Source organism: Miscanthus floridulus, chromosome 19 (genome assembly GCF_019320115.1).
Source record: "Miscanthus floridulus cultivar M001 chromosome 19, ASM1932011v1, whole genome shotgun sequence".
In the NCBI taxonomy this organism is placed as follows: Eukaryota; Viridiplantae; Streptophyta; class Magnoliopsida; order Poales; family Poaceae; genus Miscanthus; species Miscanthus floridulus.
This window is the reverse complement of record NC_089598.1, coordinates 33863540-33890793: the sequence shown is the minus strand read 5'-3', so window position 1 is coordinate 33890793 and position 27254 is coordinate 33863540. Positions and strand designations below refer to the sequence as shown.

The window sequence follows — 27254 nt, the reverse complement described above, 5'->3', positions numbered from 1 at the left end:
ATTCCTGTGAGAAGGAACAAGCACGGAGCAAGTGATTACTCGATTCCTCCTCTTAATCGCACAGTGGACGTCAAGAAGGGCAGGGTAGGCCTCGCCATGCTAAATGATAGCGGTCCGCAGTCCAACATCTGAGCCAACAACCACATGAAAAACAAACATTTCGCGTTCTTCCATGGATTTCACGTTCTTCCATGACTTCCAACGTCTCTCCCATGGTCGTTCATAGGACAACTTGCAGAACATTTGCGGGAAGTCGAGAGGCACACCAGATGTAGTTCTCTACTTCATGCTGCAAAATCACCTCACCAAGCACGTCCAGAGCTCGTAAACGTCCCAGAGCTTTGTAAGTGCCTCTTGGACAGTCCTCTTACTAGCTCTCCGGTTTGATACATGACAAAACAGATGCGGTGCAAGATCAGCAACACACTGCCCGTGAGAGAAATTTGAACTGGCGTATGGCGGTGAAACCATTCCCAGAAAAACTCATGACCACAAATGCAAATCGTCAGATGTCGTCCCTTGAACATCCTGTATATTACGATCAACGTAAAAACAAATCCTAAGGAATGATCATTGCATGAAGTAGCGCTACTTCAATCTTGCAAGTAGCAACTAATCTGCAGTGCAGAACAAGCCCATGATGCTACCAATATGTGCACCGATCCATTCACAGAAAGAAATGAGCTTCAAGCATGGCAAGAGATATGCAGCATAAATACATAATTCAACAGTTTAGACCAGCAAGTCTTAATAACGAATGCCATTCATCCAGGGAAGGATATTTAAGAAAATATAGAATTCAAGCTAAGGTAAAAAAAAAACAGTTGCAGTTATAGAGGCGAACATCCTGTCTTCATAGTCTGGCTAAGGCTTTCAACAGAGCCATGATCACGCATTACAGATATACTGGACCACCAGTGAAGGAATAGTGTGACGAAACCGGCGCACCAGGTCCACTAACCCTTGCAGAGACAGGCCTGATGCTCGTTTCAGCATAAGCAGGGTTAGTCTCATAACCAGCTGTACGGTAGGCTGAATGAGGAGGGTCCACAGCACGGTTAACAAGTCGATCAGAACGGTAGAGTTCCTCCACACGATCAGCTCTAGTGGTGATCCCCACACGATCAGCATGAGCAGCAATTTCCCCTGGACGGTACAGCTCCTCCACATGAGCACCACGAGTCCGGTAGAGATCATCCAAGCGGTCTGCTCGAGCAGATGCCTCCCCTGGCAGTGCTGTGTGATCCCTAATGATTGGATCTCTAGTGGTTACATCAGCCACAGTTCTGTCTGCATATCTGAAAGTAAAGAATTTTAATTAGTCAAGAGCATATCATATACTTCTAGTCAGCATATACAATGCGTTTTGTGAACCATAACACCATGTAAAATTTTGAAGCCTCACTTCCAACACACCATGACACACATAGTGCAAGTATCATATAACCTAGATGATACATTGACAACTGAATAACTGATAGAACATTATGGTGTATGCAAACTGAAACAAAAAGAGAGTAAGTTGGTTCATAACTTACCGCTCAGGCACCAGATTCTCAACAGACCGATAGTATGAATCACCAGATGGAGCCAAAGTGCGATAATATGCAGCGGGGACATGTCGAAGCTCTGGCACAGTATGCCCAAGGTGATGATCTAGGGCCAGCGGAACATAGCGAGGCTCTAGAACAAGAGGAATGTGCCGAGGCTCAGGCGCAAGTGCTGGTGGTTGATAATATCTGTGGTGATCACCCTGAACTGGAGCAAAGCGTGGTGCCCTATATGGACCCTCAAGAGGAACATGTCTAACTGCAGGGAGCCTTTCCTCATCAAACCGTTGCTGACGCACTTCTTCAATAGGCAACCTTTCTTCAAAATGATGATATGGCTTCCTTCGTTCTTCATAGTGACGCCTTTCTTCAAGGTGATTATTTGGAACAGATTGTGGTGCACTAACAGGCTTAAACAGCAAAAGTAACCTTTGGACCTGCATAATATCACATATTCATAGTATTATATAGGATATAAACTAGCATTATGTTTGAAATCCCTGAACCACTATTTAAATAATATTTGTAGCATGAGTTCAAAACACTCACTTGTCTTGCGGTGAGCTCTGGGTCAAATTTGCTCCTTGCACTATAATTTTCCTTGATAGCTTGCTTGAGACTACTCTCAGGGAGAGGACGGCAATCTTTATCAATCTTAAACTTAACCTGCATTACACATATAACATAGTTTTTAATACAAGAATAATGATGAATATTCAACAGAATGATCTTTTAAGGAGCCCTCTTTAGAACATCTTCCGCTTTAGCTTCTCCATATGAAAAAGAGGCAACTACTGCCGAGCACTAAGACTATCCGCAGTCTTGTGGGGAAGCGGAAGCTGGGATTGAACTGAGAAACCCTATGAGTTGGCTTTTACAAAAGCTGAAGGTAGGCCAAAGTGGGGACAACATCGCTCTTGATCATGAAAACTCTAAAAGGAAAAATTTAAAGATGCCACAGCCAAGCATCCAATTCTGTGTCAAAAGGTTTACTTTCAATCAAGCAATGTAGAGATAAAGATCAGGAGAGAGATCAGGTTGTTCCTTAATCCTAGAGATTAGTTTCTTAAGGGTCAAGTCTCGTCATCTATGTAAGGATAGGAATGGGACAGTATTTACTTTCAATCAAGCAATGTAGAGGAATTAATCCAAAGTTCCCCAATAGTCTAGTCTCCCTCAAAGCCGATTTAGCCTGGCAGTGTACCCCTATGATCTAGGATCATAACACCTCTGCTATTCTCCACTCATGACCTCATGTTCACACCTGGAGAATCTCTTACACGTCCCGATAATACGTGGGATGATCCGAGTAATGGTGAACTTTCAATCAAGCAATGTAGAGGAATTAATCCAAAGTTCCCCAATAGTCTAGTCTCCCTCCAAGCCAATTTAGCCTGGCAGTGTACCCCTATGATCTAGGATCATAACACCTCTGCTATTCTCCACTCATGTTCACACCTGGAGAATCTCTTACACGTCCCGATAATACGTGGGATGATCCGAGTAATGGTGAAAGCTACACGATAGCAATATTTCTCGGTCAGCGGGCATGGAGCAAATATGGAATGGCATACTGCAGGTGCTAGACCATAAGGACTTAAGACAGCTCGGTAATTTCCCCCAAAAAAACTTGAAAAGCCTTTGGCCCGCTTTACAATCTTACTCATGGCAACCTTCCAATCATCAAATTAGGAATGCAAAAAAACAAGTTGGTATGAGCATTATTGTGTAAAAAAACTAAGTATTGCATAATGGTTCTCAAACTAAAAAAAGAGTTCCAGTTTGAATTGAGTAAAAGTGGTTACCGTATGGACATGACCAAGAAGTGGAATTCAAAATCTGATTTTTTTTGTCTAAAATCTAGTGAAAAGCAACCAAGCTGAAAAATAAACTTCTCATATTCAAGCAATTTTGAAAATTATTAAGGGCCAAATTACCAAAAAGCCAGTTAGTATTAAAGATGAATTACAAGCATTCAACCATATAACATACCGACTCAACTATCATATCCCAACATATTCAATTCCATTGATGATTGCTCAAGAATTCAATTCATATTTTAGGTGCCTACAATCAGATTTCAGGTTGTTAGGATGATAGTTTTTTGGGTTCATCCTACCACTATCATACAGCCTACCTAGGATCTTGATCCTAACAATGTTGTGTTCACCAACAACTACATTCCAATGTCCGCTAACATTACTAGTGGTTGATGTCACTAAAGATGCTAATTTGGCATGAACATTGGAATCATATTTGAAAGGTAGCTAATTTATGAGGCCTTGTTATAAGGAATTAGCTGCCTTACCAAACTGACTCGACCATTAGCATGTTGTCACCCAAAAATGAGTTGACACCAAATATACCTATGAAAAGACCCCTCCCAAGCATCCAAAAAAGAGTTTACACCAGATACGTATCAACCCCTCTTTATAAGTTGCTCGTAAGGGCATATGCATCAATACTAGACTAGGACAATATGTAAACTCCAAAAAAGCATCAACAGGCTAATGTCTATCAGCATAAGGCAATGATGTTAATAAACTGAAAGCTCCTAACATGTTTAAAATGGGATACATCAATGCCAAAAGCTGTCGTATCTACAGACAATCAAAATACATTAATTCACGGTGCAGATACCACTGGTATGAGGTTAAAATAACCCAAAAGAAGAATGAAGGTGGGCTAGCTCATATTGGGTACAATTATCCAAAAAAGCTTAAAAGAATGCACAAAGTATGATAGCCTTCTATTTTTGGTACAATAAACGACAAAATGAGAAAAGCTAGAGAGAGAGAGAAAATCCACAGCCTTCATCAATTGAAAAAAAAAAGAATAGCCCAAAATATCTCTATCTCTAGAACTAGAGCATTTTGATCCAATGCAGAAAAGCTAAACATGAAAGACACGGAAATTCACCAGTTGCAAACAGCAAAGCAATAAAGGCCTTGCTCAATTCTCGATTCAAAAACCTGACAGCCTAGAGAGGTACAAGGGGCACTAAATTCAAAAGGGGAGGAATTTGTTTATATATATATATATATATATATATATATATATATATATATATAGAGAGAGAGAGAGAGAGAGATAGATATATATAATATTGCCATCAGATTGGCAGAACCAAGTGTTATTTGATAATGGCCAGGCAGAACCACAATTAACCCCTGTAACTACATACACCAGGCACACAACAAATTTTCTCAATGTATATGGACATGAGTGCATAGCAACATACTATTTTTAATAAATAGTGAAATCCGTCTATGACATTTAAAAACACCTATTTTTCTAATAAGGGTACACACCTCTCACTACTGCCATTTCTAAAGCTTTACCAGCACAGATTTAGAACTAAATTTACCAATACCTATAATCCATACATGTCATAGCCCCAGCAGAACAACATATCTATTCATGTCCACTATTCTTTAAACCACATGTGAACCCTATTCTCACACGTTCCTCCCACATACAACCGATCAAAACAAAATACATGGCCTGACTACTGCATTTGGTGCAAACGAATCGATGAAATGGAAGAGCAGAATTACCTGTGCAGGGAACTTGCCATTAAATGCATCGTGGACAAGGTTCAGCCCACCGTGTGATGCTGCCTTGTACACACCATACAGAAGCTTCAAGTCAAAATCATACAGGAACAGCTTCACCCCTGGCCTTATCTTCTTGACCATTTCAATCTTCCCACTGGGCATCCCGAACAAGCGGTTCTGGTAGCACTCCTTCTTAGTCTTTGCATTGCACATGAATATAAACCCTGCAACCTTACGGTCACCCCTTTCTTCCTTCTTGCCCACAGACTTCTTCCCCTTCTCCTTTCCCTTACTTCCTCCATCCTCCACAACCTCCTTCCCCTTGCCACTCCTAGACCTCCTTCTTCTGCTCTTCATCCTGCCATCACCCCCGCTATTACCAGCACCCTCGCCCTCGCCCTTGCTGGCAGAAATTGCCACTGCAGCATCAGCATTAGCATGAGCTGGTTTTGGCTTTGGCTTTGGCTTTGGCTTTGGTGACGAAGCTGATGCTTCAGCAGTGGCTGGCATTGGTGCAGGCACTGAACCTTCAGCATCAGTGGCTGGCTTCTGCGTCTGTGCCACAGCTGATGCCTCAGCAAAAGTGGCTGACTTTGGCGTTTGCACCACAGGTGCAGCAACATTGGATGGCTGTGTTTGCACCACAGGTGATGCCTCAGCAGCAACATTGGATGGCTGCTTTTGCACCACAGGTGACGCCTCAGCAACATTGGATGGCTGCGGTAAAACCGCCGATGCAGATGCATTGCCATCACCAGTGCCTGCGCCTAAGGGGGCGACCTCGTCAACAGCTGCGGCAGCGACCGCTGGCTTCTCGCGGTTGGCCTTGACCATCTTCAGCTTCTTAAACTTCGAGGCCTTGACCGACCCAGGGGTGGACGGATTCGCCTTGGATGGCCGGGCTGCCGCGTCGGCAGAGGTCGCCGTGGCCTTGGCAACGCCGTTGGGCTTCTTCACCATGGCCGCTGCTCGGTGCAGATTTGTGGAGGAAACGAGAAGTATTACCACAAAAGCAGAATTGGATCCACCACAACCGAGTAATCGACAGTTATTGCGCACGGGTGGATCGATCGCACAGCATATAAACGAATTTTTCGGGGAGGGGGTCTACGATTTTATCGGATCAGAGAAGAACAAGAATTTTAGGGCAATTAATCGTGCCCCTAACAAGGGATTTTTGGGGGAAAATTCTACGATTCTAACCGATTCGAGAGAAGTATTCGGGAAAAACCTAACTTATGGTCGACTCTACCTATGCGGAGCGGCCGAGGAAGGGGGCGACATACCTGGAGGTGGAGTGGCCGCGATAGGGGGGAAAGGAGGATTTTTTCTGACCCGGACTTGAGACGGCGAGCGGAAGCGGCGTGTGTAGAGAACTGCGCACAGAAGTGTTCTCTTCGGCTGAAACTGGCTGGGGGAGACGACAGAGGCTGAGTACTGTGTGCGTAGCTGGGGATAACGAGAGAAGACCGGATTAACTAGTTCTGAAACGAGCAAGCGAGCTACTGATGAGAGAGAGAGAGAGATAAAAGATCGTCCGATTTTCTCTGATTCCTCTTGTACCGTTGTACGGTCCTTAGAAGCTCTCTAGAATCTCTTCAAAGACCAAAGTTACACAGTGTTAGGAACTCCACTTCAGTGTCCACGTACTTTGTCCACAGGGCCTTGTATTTGTTCAAAGCAACATCAAGCCAGGGCTTCGTGTTCCCATCGAAGTGTATCACTGCAGCACTACGGATTGCCTCAGGGCTGATGCTTGGATTATAGCCAAGACCCATTACATGCCATGACTTATCCAGTGGCTTGGTATTGCCATAAAAGGACATCAACCCAGCTGTTAGAATGGATGTAGGATCCCACAGCTCGCCATCCTCGTTCTGCCATAACAATATACAAACATCAGTCCCTTGGGTCAAAATCAGGTGAATTTTATTCTGATAAGAGTGGGCAACTATTGGCATCATTCGCATAATTGCATACAGATATTACACATCAGAGACTAATGCAGAACATATTGTTAGTTAGATTATGAAGTAAACAAGTTTAGGCTTCAGAGCAAAGCATTACTAGAGCACATGAACCCTACTCTCAGATAGGAACTCTTCCAGAAAGTTGCCAAGACCCCAATGTGCACCAATCCACTATATACTAAAAATTAATATGCCATGTTAGGACTTTAACATTCCCGATAAAAAGGAGAAAACATGAAAAACTATAGACTTTGGTTCAGCTGGACCCAGAACAGAAAAAAAAATGACAAGGCATGGCTTACATGTTCTCAGAAACTGGAAAAACACTTCTAGTTCCTGTTAAAAAGGAATGAAAAAACAAACACACTCAATTTTGTGGCCGTCATCACATTTGAACCCCAGCAATTAGAAGTTACCTACCTGCAACCAAATTGAACTAAGAGGAAGTAAACATCACAACACTAGCTCAATTTGGTGATCCTAAATACTCCCTCCATTCCAAATTACAAGTCATTTTGGTTTTTTTAGATATGTATCTAGACATAGCATATATCTAGATGCAGAGTAAAAGCTATGTATCTAGAAAAGCCAAAACGACATAATTTGGAATGGAGGGAGTACAACAACCAAATTAAACTAAGAGGAAGTAATCATAACACTATAAAACAACCCACATTAAGATAAGATTTAAAACAAAATTGAGACGGTCACTAGGAAACTCATTAAAACTCAAAAGAAAAGAAAACACTCTAACAATCAAAGCAAGGCTTGCTAAGATATGATTTAAGTTAAACAATAAGACATAGGAGCTGAGTAGTTGAGTGCATAAGACTGAACCATGCAATTGTTTGGGCCAATCCATCAAGACATTAATATTAAAAATTTTACAAATGATTTGCTATCCAATCATCTGTACACAGCCATGAATAACACAAGTTACTGGAATCATTAGCCTAGAGACAAATTTCTTCGTTGCAATAGCAAACGTTACAAGCTGAAGCACCCTGTACTTAAATCCAACACATGAATATTGGTAATGGAAAAAAAAAATTAAACAGAATCCACATCAAGCTAGTGAAAAGGTGAAGTTGAAGCACACATGACCTAAACTACATATATAGCCACTTATCAACCCCAATATACTACAATGCCACATGTAAGTTGTGAATAGAGTTCAGAGCAGCTCACCATTTCCATATACTGATGGAACAATTCTGTGCAACCATCCCGCCGCCATGTCTCAAGATCAAACACGTTTACCCCATATGCCCATGCACAAGCACTAGGATTGAATCGATCCCGCACAATGGGCTGTGTGAAGTTGAGATACTTCCTGTACCTCCTAAACCCCCCGAAGCACGTCTCCACTGCGCCATTCACCTTCCCGTCCAAGTCGACCTGCCAAAGCGCTGCCAAATCCTTCTGCACCACCACATCGTCCTCCAAAAGGACCACCCTCCGCAGCGACGGGAACATATCTGGGAGGTAGAACCTTAGGCAATTGAAAGCTCTAGTTTGGTTTTGGTTAATTGATGAAACCCTAAGTGCTAACCTTGTTTATCAAAGTGATTATGAGATAGGTAGCACTACTCCAAGTGATGAAGCAATGGCGAAGATCATGGCGATGGTGATGGCATGGTGATGATCAAATGCTTGAACTTAAAAAGAAGAAAGAGAAAAACAAAAGGCTCAAGGCAAAGGTATAAATAGTAGGAGCCATTTTGTTTTGGTGATCAAGACACTTAGCGAGTGTGATCACATTTAGGTTAGATAGCCGTACTATTAAGAGGGGTGAAACTCGTATTGAAATGCAGTTATCAAAGTGCCACTAGATGCTCTAACTCATTGCATATGCATTTAGGATCTAGCGGAGTGCTAACACCCTTGAAAATGCTTGTGAAAATATGCTAACACATGTGCACAAGGTGATACACTTGGTGGTTGGCACATTTGAGCAAGGGTTAGAAGCTTCACCGGCGGAGTGTCTGCCCATAGAGTGCGGATAGTCCGATGGTGACACCAGCGCCCTATACAGAAAAGATAGGGGTTCACAGAGTGACCGGACGCTGATGGTGAAGTGACCGGACGCTGGGTTCAGAGTTCGGTGAGTGACAACAGCAAGCACACAGTCTCGGTCTTGTGACCGAACGCTGGCGTGTAAACTAACCGGACGCTCATGGTCTGAGTCCGGTCAGTGCTGACGTACGCTGACGTGAGGCGCATAGAGGAAACGTTGAGTGACCGGGCACCGAGTGAGTCCGATCGAGCATGACCGGACGCGTCCGATCGTAAAATTTCACGTTTGGAACCTTACTGGAAACGACCGGACGCTGGGGTCCTACGTCCGGTCACTTTCTAACTGACGCGTTCGGTCATCACTTGACCGTTGAGATCAGCCGATCGGCATTTCAAGCCGATGACACGTGGCAAGCATCGGGTGACCGGACACTGGGGTCCTGCGTCCGATCAAACTGACCGGAGCGTCCGGTCACCCCGTGTTGTGCCCAGTGAGGGGGTACAACGGCTCTATTTTATGGGGGCTTCTATTTAAGCCTCATGGCCGGCTCAAGCTCACTCTCTTGGCCATTTGCATTGACATAGCAACCTTGTGAGCTTAGCCAAAGCCCTCCCACTCATCTCCATCATTGTTTCATCATCATTGTGAGATTGGGAGAGAATCCAAGTGCATTGCTTGAGTGATTGCATCTAGAGGCACTTGGTGTTCGTGTTTTGTTGCGGGATTCACTTATTGCTTTTGGTGGTTGCCACCACCTAGATGGCTTGGTGCAGCGGAGGAGGATTGGCATGAGTCGGTGATTGTTCGTGGCCATCTCCGGTGATTGTGAGGGGATTTGTACCTTCCCCGGCAGAGCGCTAAAAGGTAAGTCTAGTGGATTGATCGTGTCATTAAGTTACCTCACTTGTGGGTAGGTTCTTGCGGTGTCCAAATTGTGTGGATGAGGTTTGTGCAACACCTCTTAGCCGTCGAACCACCAAGTGTTGGTCGACACAACGGGGACATAGTGTGTTGGCAAGCACGTGAACCTCAGGAGAAAATTGGTTGTCTCTTGCCATTTGGTATTCTCCTGGTGATTGATTTAATATTCACCTTGTGATTGGTTCACTCCTCTACACGGCGGTATAATCACCCTACTCACTCATTTATATTCTTGCAAACTAGTTGTGGCAAGCTCTTTAGTGTAATTAGAATTGAGAGCTTGCTTTGTTATTTTAAGTTCATCTAGTGGAGCTCTTTAGAGTAGCAAGATTGAGAGCTCTTAGTGTGTAGTAACTTTGCAAGTTGTGTGCTTAGTAATCATTGCAACTAGAATTGTTGGATAGGTGGCTTGCAACCCTTGTAGAGCTAGAGCAAGTTTGCACTTCGCTATTTGTCATACTAATCAAAGTGCTCTAGTTGATTTATAGAATTTTAAATAGGCTATTCACCCCCCTCTAGCCATATTAGGACCTTTCAGCAATCTAGCAACTCGACGTCTTTGTTGCCGGCATCGATCTGCCTGACCACCGACGAGTTGGTGGCATTAAGGAATGGAAAGTCAGAGTAAGCAACGAGCTAGACGTGCACGCCAAGCGGCCGCAGGCACCACGCGAACCAGACCCAGAATGCAGGTAGGTACATGGGCGCAGTGACCATGTGGAAGACGTGGCGTGAGGGGTTGGCCACGGCGCGCGCAGCAAAGGCCACCACGACGGAGACGGCGAGCACATTGTCGGAGAAGATGGCGTAATGGTACAACACGGGGTCATTGAACTCGGGGGACGGGTCAGGGTCATCGGTGAATGCGGAGGGGTTGGCATGGCTATGACATAGGGGGAGGTGTCCCACAAATTAGTATCAAGTCAAAGATCCTATGTGTGGTATCTCAAGAAGCTATACAAGTGGTGTCATTTCAACAATCAAGTGATGTTCATAAAAAATGCAAGATTCAAGCATCAACCATCTACCCCAAATGCAAACCTTTGCATCAATGAGAAGCACACCTTTTATGTAAATTGATGACAAAGGGGTAGAGATTGTATAAAGATATGAAAGCTTCGGGAGAGATTGAGACAAAGAAGTAGAGGTTGGATATGGACATGGACAAAGAGGGAGCAACATTGAGGAATTGAGAAGGATCAAAATTCTTGGACAAGAGAAGCACACAAGTAGAGGGAGTAAGCTCATGAACTTTGATTGATTGCATTTGATATGTGCATATTCATGTGCTTGCTTGCATTGCATAAGCTTTTAAAATTAAATATGCATGCTTGTGTGGTGTATGCTAGTTGTAGAATTTGAATGATGATTTGATAATTAGCATACATAGGATGGTAGCTAGACTCATATTTTTACACGTGGTACTAGAACCTTGCTTATAATATTGATCTCATGGGGTTTCTAGTGTTTTTGTTGTCCAGCTACTCATGATACTAAGGATGGTGTTAAAAGTGCAACTTCGATTGGTATCACGCTTCAAAGGTTATTCTATACACCTTAGCATCACTTAGTTGTGATAACATTCCCACAAATTTTGTATTTATGCATGTGTGCAAACTTGAAATCAAATCATTTGAGCACACATGTAGGGGGAGCTATCACTACCAAGTTGGATTTTATGATGCTTATCTAAATCTTAACATAGAGCTTAAATGTTGGATAAGTGGCATAAAATCCAAATCAAGTTGGCAATTTACACTTGTGTGAAGTGCTAGCTTGAAATGAGCTTAATTTCCATATCTTTGTAAAGCTGTCATCAATTACCAAAAAGGGGAAGATTGAAAGGTCCTTGTTTGGTTTTGGTAATTTAGTGACAACCTTAGGTGGACTAATGTGTTTAAGTGAGATACATGAGTGATTAGTCCATAGGTACATATGTGTGAGCAACATATACCATGACGGTGATGATGGCTCAAAGATGCTGCAAAACTCACACATGTGATGATGAAGGAGCTTATTGCACATGAGACATGACATGAAGTCATGTGATCAAGGTGGAGAAGATCAAGACATGACTTAGCTTGATGGACCGATTACAAGCATGAAGGGCAAGTCGGAGGCTTTGGAGTGATGGACCGCATGGCGGTGAAGCTTGAGCAAAACTTGGCACCGATGGACAAATGCAACGGTGAAAAGCAAGTGGAGTCAAGATCGATGAACCAATACGGTCACGTGATGATATGGAGTGAATCATATCATTGTTGATCGTGTTGGTGTATGTGTTGCATCGACATTGGAGGAGATGGAATGGAATGCACAAGGCAAAGGTATAACCTAGGGCATTTCATTTCACCGGTCATAGGTGTGTAGAGAAGTTTATGACCGGGTTTAGGATAGATGGCCGTACTATCAAGAGGAGCAAACTTGTTTGCATATTGTTCATCTAGTGCCACTTGAGTGATCTAACTTTGCATCATCGCTAGGATCAAGTGGCGTGGCAAGTTGAGTGGCTAATCCTTTGGGAAATGTTTGTGAAAATCTAACACACATACACATGGTGGTGTACACTTGGTGGTGTTGACACATTTGCAAAGGAGTTGGAGTTGAAATGGATCAACTCGGTGAAGAAACGAAGGCGAAAGGAGGTCACTGTGATTGATCGGACGCTGGGCTCAGCAGGACCGGCGCGTCCGGTCAGTGATAGCAGTTGGGTGCGGTTTCGGTCAAATGACCGAACGCTACATGGTAAAAGTGATCAGACGCATTGGGCCTACATCCGGTCGCGGTGACGTATGGTGACGTAGGCAATGCTGGAGTTGGTGCACGGGCACTGAGCTAATCGGATGCTGGTGTGCGTCTGGTCGTGCAGCACCGAACGCGTCCGGTCGCAAAATAGAGGCTCGGGGAGCTCTTTGGAAATGATCGGACTCAGGCATAGCAGCGTCTGGTCATCCTCGCGGTGCGTCCGGTCACAACTTAACCATTGAGATTGGGCACTCAGTATTTGAAGCCAGGGATAATGTGGCAGCCATCCATTGACCGAACGCTGACAGGGTGCATCCGGTCGATCTGACCGACGCGTCCGGTCGTCCCGAAAAATGCCCAGTGAAGGGGTAACGGCTATTTTAGCCCGTGGGACTATAAATAGAAGTGTTGGTCGGCCTTTGGCCATGAGCTTAGTAGAACTAAGCACACTAGAGCCTTGGTGGCTTATGTGGTAGTGCTTGGGAGCCCTCCATCTCACATATGCTTGATAGTGATCATTCCATTATGTGAAAAAGCGATTCTAGTGCGATTGCATCATGAGGTTGCATCGAGTGGCACTAGATGATTGAGTTGTAAGCCGATGGTGCTTATTACTCTTGGAGGTTGCCACCTCCTAGACAGCTTGGTGGTGGTCTCCATCGAAGCCTACAAGAAGCTTGTACGGTGCTCCGGAGAAGAGCTTTGTGAGGGGCATTGTGCTCACCCCGTGGGAGCAGCGAAGAACAACTCTAGTTGAGTGTGTCATTGAGCTACCCTCACTTTCGGGCTAGGTTCTTGCGGTGCCTGACGTGCGGCCTTGGCGGGTGATGCCAATTAGCCGTCGAACCATCAAGTGAGTGGCCGACACAACGGGGACATAGCGTGTTGGCAAGCACGTGAACCTCAGGAGAAAAATCACCGTGTCAACATTGTTCTTCCCGTTGGTTTACAGTCCCCTTACACAAGCTTGTAATTACTTTCATATACATTGTGCTTGTGTAGTTGCTCTTGTAATTGGTTAGCTTGTGTAGCTCACTAGTTACCTTCTTGCTTGCGTAGCATAGAAGTAGCTTCCTTGCGTGGCTAATTTGGTTTGTGTAACCTTGTTAGTCGCATTGCTTAGTTTGTGTAGCTAAGTATTTGTGCTCTCTAATTTGGCATTGGTTGCCTTGTTATTGAGCTTTGCTAGTGAGCTTAGGTGGCTTTGTGCTTTTGCTTACTAGCATGTGTAGGAGCTCCCTCGTTGCTTAAAGTACTAGTGGCACAGGTTTGTGTGACCTTGCTTCTAGAATTGGTTAGGTGAGCTCTAGCTAGCCGGCACCTTTGTTGCCTAATTAGGATCTATATAATGTGATTGTGAACTTCGATAGAGGGGTGAAGTCTTAGCTAGACTGATAGTTGTAATTCCGTATTTGTTTCGGTTAGCCGGCGCGATTAAGTTTAAGAAAGGACTATTCACCCCCCTCTAGTTCGCCATCTAGACCCTACAGTAGAGTGGCTTGGAAGGGACTGAAACAAAAAATTGGTTCATTTTCCTCTCTAATCCATCTCAACCCATGTGGATTAAGGTGAATTTGAGTGCAACCAAATAATCCCTGAGTGGTTTTGCCCATTCCCTTGTACCATTGTTGGGAATTGGCGGGGAATGTGAATGGAACTTCCCCAAATGCATTAGCATGCTATATGTCAAATAGTTGTTCTTCGTCCCTTGGTTTAATCACCACCACAGCCACTTGATAATTACTTAATAGCAGTCTACGGAGTCTTCAAAGTCAAGAAACACAATGGGATCAATCCTGGAGGAGGCAGATGCTGAAAATAGAGCTAAGGCTGAAAGAGCATCATGGGGTGAAAATCCCTTCTATAACAAAAAAATATAGATACTTACCCAAAATTGCAGATACTAAACCCCTTCAAAGTCCACTCAGCTGGTGAGTGGAATCATAATGTGAAGGTGATTTCTCCGGTATGTTGTTTTGTGTTGTGGTTTTTCAGTTTGGAGCTTCTCAATGATGCTCACGAGCCTCCAGTGTGTTGTTTTGTGTTGTGGTTTTTAGTTATTCGCGTCATAGACTGAAGACGACTTTCCCATATTTCTAACCTTGTCTAAGTACTGTACCTTGTTACATCCATTGCTACTAAACAATAATGAGTTCTAGAGCAATTGTGGAATGTTTGTGAATAAAGGTAGAGATGCTAGCATTGATGATTGATGTGAGCTTTTGCATGGTTCAATGTTGTTTTTTATAAGGACTCAGATTTATATTATCATTGAAAGCATAGTAGAAGGATCTGGAAAGCGTTTTCTGGGTAACTTGGTTGTGGCAGCATTGCCGCAAAAGGAAACAGACCCTAAAATTACATACTCAAGGCCCAAAACAAAACACGGCCATAAAGTCAAAATACTGAACTCCGAGAGAGGTAGACACAGGCGATGATTCCGTTGGGAACACTGGGTTAGTGCTTCGAAGGCTACCACAAAACCACATCAAAACCATCCAGGGTCCTCATGCATGCACGCCAATAGAATAGTACGTGTTTCCTGTAACTGGCTTACTAGACTAAGCATCTGATAATTAGCACAAGAACATGAATTAATTTAGTTGGCAACTATACATGTTATCTTCACAACAATCATTTGGAGTGAACCTTTAGTCGGCACAATGGAAAGATCTGAGTTTTTCAAATAGGCTTCGACATGCCAATTGTTTTTCAAATACCTTCAGTGTGCATTTCATTTTGGGCCACTTTTCTGATATATAGTTTTTCCCCTACTGATTTAGCATACCAGTTTACCTCTCATAGTTTTGATGTGGTATATCAAATGCAGGTGCACAAAAGACCAGTTAGTAAAAAGGAAATATTAAAGAAAGAAAAATATATCAAACAGATTCAATTTTTATTTTTCTTTTGCTGGTGGCTACCGTGCTCCTATGCTTCATTTCTTTATCTCTTGATTTTGATATATACATCGATTGGAGAAAATCAGAATACTCATTATGCGGCATTGTGTGGTGCCATCAGTTTCTTCAATTTCACCCTTATCATGCGATCCGTGTGTTTGTAGTACAATAGTTTAGCTGTCCCGTAGCAACGCAGGGGCACGAACCTATATTCAATTTAACTACTCTAGGATATTAAATATACATAATATAGAAAGGGATCCTTTCGTGATTTATGTCTCCTGTTGGCTAGTATTCTTCATTTCTTGTGTAAATAATAGGTCTGTAGCCATGTAAGATTTGCATCTCTGTTACGATCGTTCTCATCCTGTAAACAAATCATGTGTACTAAGTTCTAATTATTCAAACAAATATATATCTTTCTCTTAAAAGAATAATCGTTGTTCTATGGTCTAATTCTTACTTTTCTTTTAATTTTCTTCGACTTGCAAATTTTTGAATTCCATGGCATAGTTTCAGTTGTGGTTTTCCTCCACCGTTGTAGTGACCTTAATGAAACCGATAGAGGATTTATTATTTTCTTTTAAAAATGATAGAGGATTTAGGTGACGGAGAGAAGGGTCAACACAAAGACAGAGATGTGTTCTGTACGCACAAAGGACTCTCAAAGGCCCACAGAAGCTCCCGTTGCAACGCACGGAAGGTCTGTACAATAGAGTTGGTGAGCTTGCAACGTCGTCCTCTCTGAGACTATGTTAATTTCATGAACTTTGCTTTTTGGATTAAATGCCACTTTAATGTTGATATTTAATTTCACAATATTGTTATCTTATCGTGTGATCCGTGTGCTTTTAGTATAAAGTTTAGTTGTTCCGTAGCAACGTACGGGCACAAACCTAGTATGTCAAATAGTTGTTCTTCGTCCCTTGGTTTAATCACCACCACAGCCACTTGATAATTACTTAATAGCAGTCTACGGAGTCTTCAAAGTCAAGAAACACAATGGGATCAATTCTGGAGGAGGCGGATGCTGAAAATAGAGCTAAGGCTGAAAGAGCATCATGGGGTGAAAATCCCTTCTACAACAAAAAATATAGATACTTACCCAAAATTGCAGATACTAAACCCCTTCAAAGTCCACTCAGCCGGTGAGTGGAATCATAATGTGAAGGCGATTTCTCCGGTATGTTGTTTTGTGTTGTGGTTTTTCAGTTTGGAGCTTCTCAATGATGCTCACGAGCCTCCAGTGTGTTGTTTTGTGTTGTGGTTTTTAGTTTTTCGCGTCATAGACTGAAGACGACTTTCCCATATTTCTAACCTTGTCTAAGTACTGTACCTTGTTACATCCATTGCTACTAAACAATAATGAGTTCTATATCAATTGTGGAATGTTTGTGACTAAAGGTAGAGATGCTAGCATTGATGATTGATGTGAGCTTTTGCATGGTTCAATGTTGTTTTTTATAAGGACTCAGATTTATATTATCATTGAAAGCATAGTAGAAGGATCTGGAAAGCGTTTTCTGGGTAACTTGGTTGTGGCAGCATTGCCGCAAAAGGAAATAGACCCTAAAATTACACACTCAAGGCCCAAAACAAAACACGGCCATAAAGTCAAAATACTGAACTCCGAGAGTGGTAGACATAGGCGATGATTCCGTCGGGAACACTGGGTTAGTGCTGCGAAGGCTACCACAAAACCACATCAAAACCATCCAGGGTCCTCATGCATGCACGCCAATAGAATAGTACGTGTTCCCTGTAACTGGCTTACTAGACTAAGCACTTCAAGATTGCTGAAATTGAATTGCAGGTTTGATATGAGCTTCACCGGTAGTGCCAGAGATCTAGGATAAAAGTTTAGGGGGCTTAAGTTGCGAGTTTATCATCATCTTCAACCTCCAGCCTCTCCTCCTCAAAGCAGCCATGATAAAAAAATCTTGGAGGGGCTCTAGAGGGACTCTATGGGATCAGCGGCGGTAGGAGGGCTTGAGCCCCCCTTGCCCCACCACTAGATCTGCCCCTGTTCACCATGCTCAATCTTATGGCCACGTGCATGCCAACATTGAATCTAGGGCTCAACGATGTCACCGGCAGTAGTCTTGCCGGCAGTGGATTGAGGCGCGGTGTGACAATGAGGACGAGATGGTGCTTTCAAAGCGATGACGAGCCCCGCTTCCTCCTCCACACCGAAGGCAGCCTTGGATTGGCTTGGCAGGATGGGCACCTTGAAAGATCCTCAATGGCTAAAGGGGGTGAATAGCCTAATTAAAAATCTATAAATCACTAGAGCAAAATGATTAGTACAACAAATGGCGATAACAAGTTTTGCTCTAGCTCTACCGAGTGAAGCAAGCCACCTATCCAATCAAATCTAGTGAATTATAATATCTATGGCACACAAATGTCTAAGTTGCTAATTCTACACTAGTGAGCTAGCTAGCACAAGAATTACTACCTAATTAACTCTAGCTACTCAACTAAGCAATTCTAGCTACTTCTACCACTACACAAGTATATCAAAGAGTAAATACAAGAGATAGAGGTAGATATACCGCATGTGGCAAGAGATGATCAATCACTATATGAATACCAAGGGAGAAATCCAATGCACAAGAGACAACCAATTTTTCTCCTGAGGTTCACGTGCTTGCCAACACAGTAGTCCCCGTTGTGTTGACAAACACTTGGTGGTTCGGCGGCTAAAAGGCGTTTCACAAACCTAGCCCAACAATTGGGGGACACAAGAACCTACCCACAAGTGAGGTAGCTCAATGACACGCGTAATCCAATAGAGTACATTTTGCCTCTTCGCTGGGAGAAGGTCAAGAACCTGCACAAGCAACTGATCAGAGCTGTAGATAATCACCAACTCTGCTCAATGATCCTCCAATCACCGGGCCGTCTAGGTGTCGGCAAACACCAAGAGTGACAAGATCACGACCAGCCCAAATCACCCAACTAGTGCCACAAGATGATGCAACTCAATGCAATGCACTAGAGGCTCACCAATCTCACTCAAATGATGAAATCAATTGTGCAAGTGAGTGTATTATGTTTGCTCAGCTCCCAAAGAGTGTGCACAAGTGTATGAGGTGCCAAGAGAGTGGCAAAGGCTGGCCACCTCCTCTATTTATAGCCACACAAGCAAATAGAGCCGTTACCCCTTTGGAGCGGTGTACACCGTCACGTTTGGTGACACCCCGACTATTGTAGCTCGGCCAAGGCTAGGTGGGCACTGCCCTAGGGGTGGCGGTGCCACTGGACAGGGCATGGCGGTGCCACCCAGGCACCAACACTTGCTCTCTAAGTTGCAAACTAAGTCACGTTTCGATCCACAACAACTCGAGCAAATCTCCGCAAGCGATGCTAACTCTCAAAGTGTTTTTTTAAAACATGTTAGAGCCATGTTAGCATTTCTCAAAAATATTTTCGATAAATATTTTTGCTTGCTCTCTGAAGTGCACTAGGCCTAAATGCAATGCATGAAGTCCAACACCTAGTGGCACTAGATGACCGAATTGTCTAGAAGAGATCCTCTCTTAATAGTACGACCATCTATCCTAAACGTGATCACACTCTTTATAGTGTCTTGATCACTGAAATAAAATTCATATTTATACATTTGTCTTGATCTCTATAGGGTTTTGTTTTTCTCTTTCTTCTTTTCAAGTTGGAGCACTTGGTCATTATCACATGTGGCCATCTCATCGTTTCATGTGACCGTCACCATCACTTGAGTGCCATCATGCTCCACAACTTGGGTGTACCAACCTATCTCACACATCACTTAGATAGCAATGTTAGTACACATAGGTTTCATCAATTATCTAAAACCAAACTAGGGCTTTCACACCTCCCAGTGGAAGCATCGCACCAGTGCAGCGAGGAAGGCCGGCACGACCTACATTGTCATTATCACTCGTGTTACTACACCTTCAGCAAGGCATGAGCCTTGATTTTCAGTTTCCATTTGGGTTATTTCCTTCAACTTTCAAGCACTTATGGCAGCTCCAGTGTCGGTGTCGAACCATGTGATCCTATAAAGCTGAACAAGAGCAGAGTTTGCTATCTCCATCGTGAGCATCGTCTCATGGGACCCAGATATAATTAACGGTAATGCTCTATTCGGGCATCCGATCGTTCGGATGGCTGCATTCGGGGGCTGCGGCACCAGCCCAATGGCCCAACTAGCGTATCCTCATGTCCACTTCCCTCTAACCTTATCCTGCTGCTCCATTCTCCTGAAAGGCTCTCCACTGCAGCATCGCAATCGTGCTCCTCCATGAACGCGCTCGCAGCACCGCAACTGTGGGGTTCTTGGCCGCTGGCCTCGCCAGCGCCCCCGGAGTCCGTAATCCATGGTGCCCCGAGGCTAGCCGCCTCCCTATCGTGGCCCCATGGCTAGTCTGCAACTGCCCCCTGCTTGGTCCACGCTAAAGCTACGGTGCCCCCTAGCCGGTCCGCCGATAACACGAAGCTCCATTGCTAGGCTCGAAGAAATGGAGTGCGGCTCTGCTCCGGCCGCTGCCCCATCGCGCCCCTTGGCTGATCCGCAGCTGCCCCCTTCGCTGTCCGCTCCAAGGTTGTGGTGTCCCATAGCCGGTCTACTGACAACGCAAAGTGCGCTCGACGGCTATTGCGCCCCCTGGCTAGTCACTCTACGCTATGTGAGCTCTACACCGATGAACTTCACACGCTGATGAGCTTCCATTTCTCCCAAGCAGCAAAGAGTTGTTGCGCTGAAAGTACATGTTGCAAGCGTATATTTCAAATGTCTTAGATGTTTCAGAGGTATGTTGCAAGTGTTTTGTATGGATGTTGTAAAAGTATATCAGAATGTTGTATTTGTTACAGTGGTTTGTACACGTATGTTGCAAGCATCTATTCCCAATGTTTTTTCACACGCATGTTGCAAGTGTGTTTATCTGGATGTTACATATGTTTCACACATATATTACAAGTGTTTTATGTGGATGTTGCGTATGTTTTACAGTAGGTTTCAAGTGTTTTTCATGGATTTTTTGCAAGTGTTTCGTATGTCTTTTTTTTACGTTACAAGTGTTGCATCTGGATGTTTCAAAAGTAGATCTGGTGTTGTGCATGTTGTTATAACTATACACATATTTTAAGTGTTTTTATTTCATGTAAAGTGTTTTATTCGGATGTTTTAAAAGCAGGTCTCAGAAAAACACATGCTGCTGCTGCCGGTACGCCGCCGTAGCTCACCATTGAGCCGCCGCTTCTGCTGTCCGACTAGCAAGTCCGTAGAATTAAAGAATCGATTTTTATCCAAGTGATGTTGGGCTGTTCGCAAGCGTAGATGAGCGGTTGGTGCGCGAAAAGAACTTTTAACCCCTCAATGTGAACCGTCTGCATAGTGAGTTTTTTTTTTTTTTTTTGATACTAGGCTCATAGGCCTTTCACATTACTGATTGCTCAATAGAAACGAGAGCCAACAAGTTTTGTACAAAGTGCTCAGTTCGCTTTTTTCCTTCCCCGGTTTCGATTCTAGCAGTCGCTGGAGCTACTCTTATAGGCGGTTAGGCCCAGATTGCATTAATTTCTTAGCACGGCCCCAAATGGGCTTTAGTCGAGTCGCTCTGAAACTCTCCTACTCTCTCCCCACTTTAGCTGATCACGGCACGGTAGTTCCAATAAAAAAGCTAATCAACTCTTCTGTGCTGTCTCATTTGCTTGCTGAGTTCTGTCCGCTAATTGTCTAGTACTTGTCAAACAAGAACAAGCTAGAAGACCTGCAAGATTTGGCAAAGCACAGCTACACCTACATCCACGTATGTTGAGAGATTAGAGAACAAAATTCCGCCTTGAAGGGCAAGAAGGTACAGTCAGCTAGTACTAATAGTAATAGGTCACTGACTAATAAGCAGACACCCCACACGCATTCCTCAGGGTCATAGCTCAACTGCTGATGCCCGCAATGTCGGAAACGACGGAGGTGAGACTGCACGGCGCATGGGGCAGCGCGCACGCCACCATGGCCCGGAACCGGAACGCGCTGGCACTCAAGGGCGTGCAGTACGACTATGTGGAGGTATTCTGGAGCTCTATGCTTGTGATCGGACTCTGGAGGAGCAGCGTCATGTCATTTGCATGTGCATGTCCTGTCGCAACTGTGTTCGTGAGATCTGTTTCAAAATCCGACTAACGTGTGGGGACTCACCCTCTTCCTTTTCTCTTAACCGTGCCCGTCCTTCTCTCTACATACGTAGCGCCACCACCGCTCTAACCCTAACCGCCGTCGCCGTTGTGCCTCTCTAGCAGCCGCGCCACTCATCGGCCACCGCGCCTCCCTCGCCGTGCCCGCGCCTCTCTCGCCGCGCATTGCGCCACCACTCTCGCACGTCATGCCCTCTCCGGCCGCCGCGCCTCCCTCGCCGCGCCCACACTCGTCGTGCCTGTCTTCACCACCGTCGGAGGCTCTTCCACCGACCTCGCTGTCGTTTTTCTTGACTCCGGTGACCATGCACGCCCCTCCTCGGCTTTCGGTGTTGCACATCAACGATCTCTTTGGCCGGCAGTGCTCGATCTCTTGACTCCTTGTTGTGATATCGTTGGCGCCCCTATGCCGTCAGTGACTTACCTTTTCGCAGGGTTTCCTTCTTTCTTCCTCAGGTAGCAAGCCATTACTCATTCCTTTCTTATCCAATTGCTTGCTTCAATAGGACCTTGCTTGCCTCTAGAATATAATGTTGCTTATGTATACTTCCTATTCTATCTTGTCCAACGAGTTGGGCAGTGAGGCAGTGGAAGTTGAGTAGTGACAGATAAACTCGGGGCCAAGCACGCGAGTAAGGATTGAGGCCAAGCCTCAGCAAGTGTTAGTTGGGCAGTGATTCTCAATGCTAGGGGGAGTCAGTGACAGTTGTCCTTTGTCAGTGGCAGTGGCCCGTTGCTAGTCAGTTGAGTTCTTTGCAATATCAGTTATGGCTCATTGCAAGAATGCCGGGGGTGGCCCCGGCGATGATGAGAGGCGTCCGCCTCGCCTGATAGATCAGGAAAAGGGAAAGGGGCCAAAGAGGACCACCACAAAGAAGAAGCGCAAGAGAGGTGACATAGAGCCAGAGAGCAGCAGCAGTGGCCGTCGCCGCATATCGTGCTGAGAGAGGTGGCAGAGGAAGTGGTATTCGCATTGGCGATCAATTGTCACTAGCTCAGAGGACCATAGTCGTGTATGTAGAGGCCAGTCTTGGCATTCCACGTGGTACTCTTATAGGCGGTTAGGCCCAGATTGCATTAATTTCTTAGCAAGGCCCCAAATGGGCTTTAGTCGAGTCGCTCTGAAACTCTCCTACTCTCTCCCCACTTTAGCTGATCACGGCACGGTAGTTCCAATAAAAAAGCTAATCAACTCTTCTGTGCTGTCTCATTTGCTTGCTGAGTTCTGTCCGCTAATTGTCTAGTACTTGTCAAACAAGAACAAGCTAGAAGACCTGCAAGATTTGGCAAAGCACAGCTACACCTACATCCACGTATGTTGAGAGATTAGAGAACAAAATTCCGCCTTGAAGGGCAAGAAGGTACAGTCAGCTAGTACTAATAGTAATAGGTCACTGACTAATAAGCAGACACCCCACACGCATTCCTCAGGGTCATAGCTCAACTGCTGATGCCCGCAATGTCGGAAACGACGGAGGTGAGACTGCACGGCGCATGGGGCAGCGCGCACGCCACCATGGCCCGGAACCGGAACGCGCTGGCACTCAAGGGCGTGCAGTACGAATATGTGGAGGAGGACCTGGACAACAAGAGCGAGGCCCTGCTGCGCCAGAACCCGGTCCACGGGAAGGTCCCCGTCCTCGTCGTCGAGGGCCGGCTGCTCGCCGAGTCGCTCGTCATCATCGAGTACGTCGACGAGACGTGGCCCGAGAGCCGCGGGTACCCGCCCGCGCTGCTCCCGCGGGAGGCCCCGCGCGTGCGCCGCGGCCAGGTTCTGGGCGCGGTTCTTCCACGACGAGGTGTCGCCGCTGTCGCGCCCGCTGGTGTTCGCGGACGCCGGACGGGGAGGCGGAGCGCGTGGAGCTGGTGAGGGAGATGAAGGCGCGGATGGCCGTCATGGAGGCCGGGATAGCGGAGGACTGCCCAAGAGGCGAGGGCCCGTTCGTGCACGGGTGAGGGCGAAGCCCCGGGCTGCTCGACGTCATACTGGGCTCGTGCGCCGCGGGGACCCGTGTGCTCTCCGCCGTCTCCGGGGAGGAGATCGTGGATCCCTGGACGATGCCGCGCGTGCATGCTAGCGTGGCCGCGTTTGACCAGCTCGCCGCTGGGTTCGGGACCGCCGTGCCGCACGAGCACCTTCAGGCCCGGCTCCTCCCGCGGAAGGCGAGGCCTCGCGGTGCACCCGCGTGACGTGTGCACACTTGATTTATCTCCGTGTTGTAGACTGTTGTTCGTCACGAATGTGTCAGTCGTGTCACTTGTGTGTGTGGTTTCTCAAATAACAAGGAGTCAAGGACCCTTGCTCTTGCTTATAGTTTTTTTAGTTTTTTAGAGGATTTATTAGATTTTTTTAGAGAAAGAGTTGCCCTTCTTTATTCAACAAGATATGAAGTACAGTCCTTTCAAAAAAAAAGATATGAAGTACAAACTCCATAGGAGCAACAAGTTCTTCCTAATGATAAATTAACAGACCTCATAGTTAGACAATGAGCATTAAAATTGGAGCGTCTTCCTTCATGAACGAACTCCGCTCTTGTGAAGCTCTTCCTCCTAGACTTGATCTCCAAAACTAAGGGACCATACCTTCAACAACCCTCTCCATGGATGCTTCTCACTGCATTGACACGGTCGCTTGCCACCCTGAAGGTTTGAAGGCCAAGATCAATAGCAAGGGTCAGACTATCGCGTCAGGCTACCACCTCAACCGCCTCCATGTCGGTGTAGCTCTCAAGAACCAACGCAAATGTACCCAAGAAGCTGTCATCTTCGTCCCGGGCCATAGCAGTTGCAGACGCCTTGCTCGAGTTTTTAGAGGTCAGGAGGTCGGCGCATCCACGTTGACCTTCACAAATCCCCTCACTGGCTTAATCGAGCGCACAGCTGGGCCTTTGACCGCCTGCTTCTCCTTGCTAGGCATTATCAACTCTAGCTCGCTGATGAATCTCTCCACGAAGCTATGAGTTGAGTGAAATGATCAAGATGCCCAAGAGGGAGGGTGAATTGAGCTAATTCTAAATTTCTTTCAATAATTGAGCCCTACACTTAGCCCATTTCACCCCCTTTTGCCTAGAAGTGTTTCTATTGTTCTACCGCACAAAAGTTTTGCACCCTAGGTTCCAATCTTACTCTAGCATGATAATTCTAATAATGTAAAGACATGAATTGAATTGCTCCAATGTAAATGCTCAAAGTAAAGAGAAGGATAGGAACGCGGCGATGTTTTTTCGAGGTATCAGAGAGTCGTCACTCCCCACTATTCCTCGTTGGAGCACCCACGTAAGGGTGTAGCTCCCCTTGATTCGCGCAAGGATCAAGTGCTCTCTATGGGCTGATTCTTTGACACTCTATCACGGTGAATTGCCCACAACCGCTCACACCATGACTTGGGTCATCCACAAGCTCCGTCGGATAATCACCAAGTTTCCAATCACCATCGAGCCATCTAGGTGATGGCGATCTCCAAGAGTAACAAGCACAGACTCTCACTTGACCAAGACAAGCCTAATAAGAAAGGTGGATGCACACTTGCTACTTCCTATGCACTAATGAGGTCCTTAATCTTGGATTATCAAATCTCAATCACCCTACTAGGCTCTTGCTCTCCCTTGCACTCCAAAAGTGTTTCTTAGCTGAACAAATGGGCAAGAGAGCTAAGTTAGACGAGCAGAAGAAGTATATATACTCGCCACTTTAAAACATTACCATTATTGTCCAACTCAGCAGTTTTCGGGGTGACCGGACACACCAGTCGAAGTGACCGGACGCGTCCCGTCAGTAGCCAATGGCTACGTGGTGTCAACCTGTTAGAGAAGGCTGTTGGAGTGACCTGACGCTGGCTAGCGTCCGGTCAGGAATTTTGGTCTCTAGACCCTCTCTGATGTTGACCTGATGCTGGAAACTCAGTGTCCGGTCGTTTACTGTTCAGTGTCCAGTCCTCCCTGACAGAGAGGCCCTACTGCTACAGATACGACTAGAGGCGCGTCCGGTTCCAATCACTGTGCAGCATCCCGTCGCTCCTCGGCTTCTGCTGTGCGCCTTGATCACTGACCAGACGCAGCACCTGTGAGTCCGGTCATCACTAAAATGGCGTTCGGTCAATATTTGACCCTCCATTCACTTCTAATTCAAAATCCTTTGTGAATGAGGTTGACTCCAATTGATCTTTGAGCTATTCCTGAGCTACCTAGTGCTAAGTTTGATAAGTGTGTAGCACACCTAACCCATTAGACTCACCTAGGTCAAGCTACTAGTTCATACCCCCCTTAATAGTATGGCCAAATGAAAAACAACGTCCTAAACTACTCTAAGTGTATCTCCAACGCCAAACGACACTTAGAACTAATCTGTCCTTAACCTTGTCGTCCATCCTTTGAAAATCAAAACGATTTTCATCGATAGGGGCATGAAAACCGTAATTGCCCAAACAATCATCATTACCATGACCTAACTCAAGTTGCCTCTATAAAACACCCATTAGTCACAGTAATCTCGTGTCATCATGAATGTTTTCCTAAACGGTAAACGGTCTTTACACGGTCGCCCTTCGTTTAGCGTTTAAACTGTTTACACGGTGTTTAAACGAAATTAAACAGTCTAAACAGTTTTGTACTTTTTAAAAATACATATAATTATATATGTGTATGTAAAAAATCAAGTATTCTAGCATTTATACATATTTATCCGAGTAAAAATCAATTCTTTTGGTATGCATATATATTTATGCATGTGAAAAGAACCAAATATAGATATTTATGCATGTAACATATCAAGTGTACACATTTATAAATATAATAAACTCAAGTATACAAATTTATTCATACAAAATTGAACTAGATTTACCTCGTGTTCGTCTAAACAGTCGTTTAAACAGCTGTTTAGCCCGTTTAATGGTGTTTATCTCCGTTCCATTTAGGCCATTTAGACCGTTTTTTTACCGTTTAAACGGTCAACCGTTTAATTTCTGTTTACCCCCTAAACAAAATAGTTTACCACCGTTTACCGTTTACTGGCCGTTTAAACGGTCGTTGAATCTGTTTAGGCGAACACTGGTCATCATTAATCACCAAAATCCAACTAGGGGTCTAGATGCTTTCAATCTCCCCTTTTTTGGTGATTGATGACAACACAATCTCGAGTATGTATAAGAGATGAGTGAGGTTTTCAACATGCTTGGTTCATATAAGCAATTGGCAATAAGAACAAAGGGGGTTAGGCATGCTTATATGATCCAAGTTAACGCAATGTACTTACAAGATATGAAATATGTATGAGTACACAAAGTAAAGCTCATTTGTATCGGAGTAAAACGCGGAAGCAAAGCAAATGAGCATAACAAAGTGATATGACATATATATCAAAGTAGAGAGCACACATGTCACATAAGTTTCACAATCACACATATATCACATATA

General features: G+C 44.9%; 1 protein-coding gene and 2 pseudogenes across 1 annotated transcript; 1 reads left to right on the top strand and 2 right to left on the bottom strand.

The window, feature by feature from the left end:
* Positions 1 to 705: 705 nt before the first annotated feature.
* LOC136527238 (uncharacterized) lies at positions 706 to 6548 on the bottom strand. Its single transcript, XM_066519883.1, has 5 exons — positions 6394 to 6548; positions 5108 to 6072; positions 2100 to 2216; positions 1539 to 1987; positions 706 to 1298 (listed from the first exon to the last, which is right to left on the bottom strand). The coding sequence occupies exons 2-5, from the start codon at positions 6065 to 6067 to the stop codon at positions 896 to 898; spliced, it is 1929 nt and encodes a 642-aa protein (XP_066375980.1). The 5' UTR covers positions 6068 to 6072; positions 6394 to 6548; the 3' UTR covers positions 706 to 895.
* A 157-nt stretch (positions 6549 to 6705) lies between these two features.
* LOC136525289 (probable galacturonosyltransferase 9) lies at positions 6706 to 10717 on the bottom strand (annotated as a pseudogene).
* Positions 10718 to 23302: 12585 nt separating this feature from the next.
* LOC136525856 (probable glutathione S-transferase GSTU6) lies at positions 23303 to 24033 on the top strand (annotated as a pseudogene).
* The last annotated feature ends 3221 nt before the right edge of the window (positions 24034 to 27254 follow it).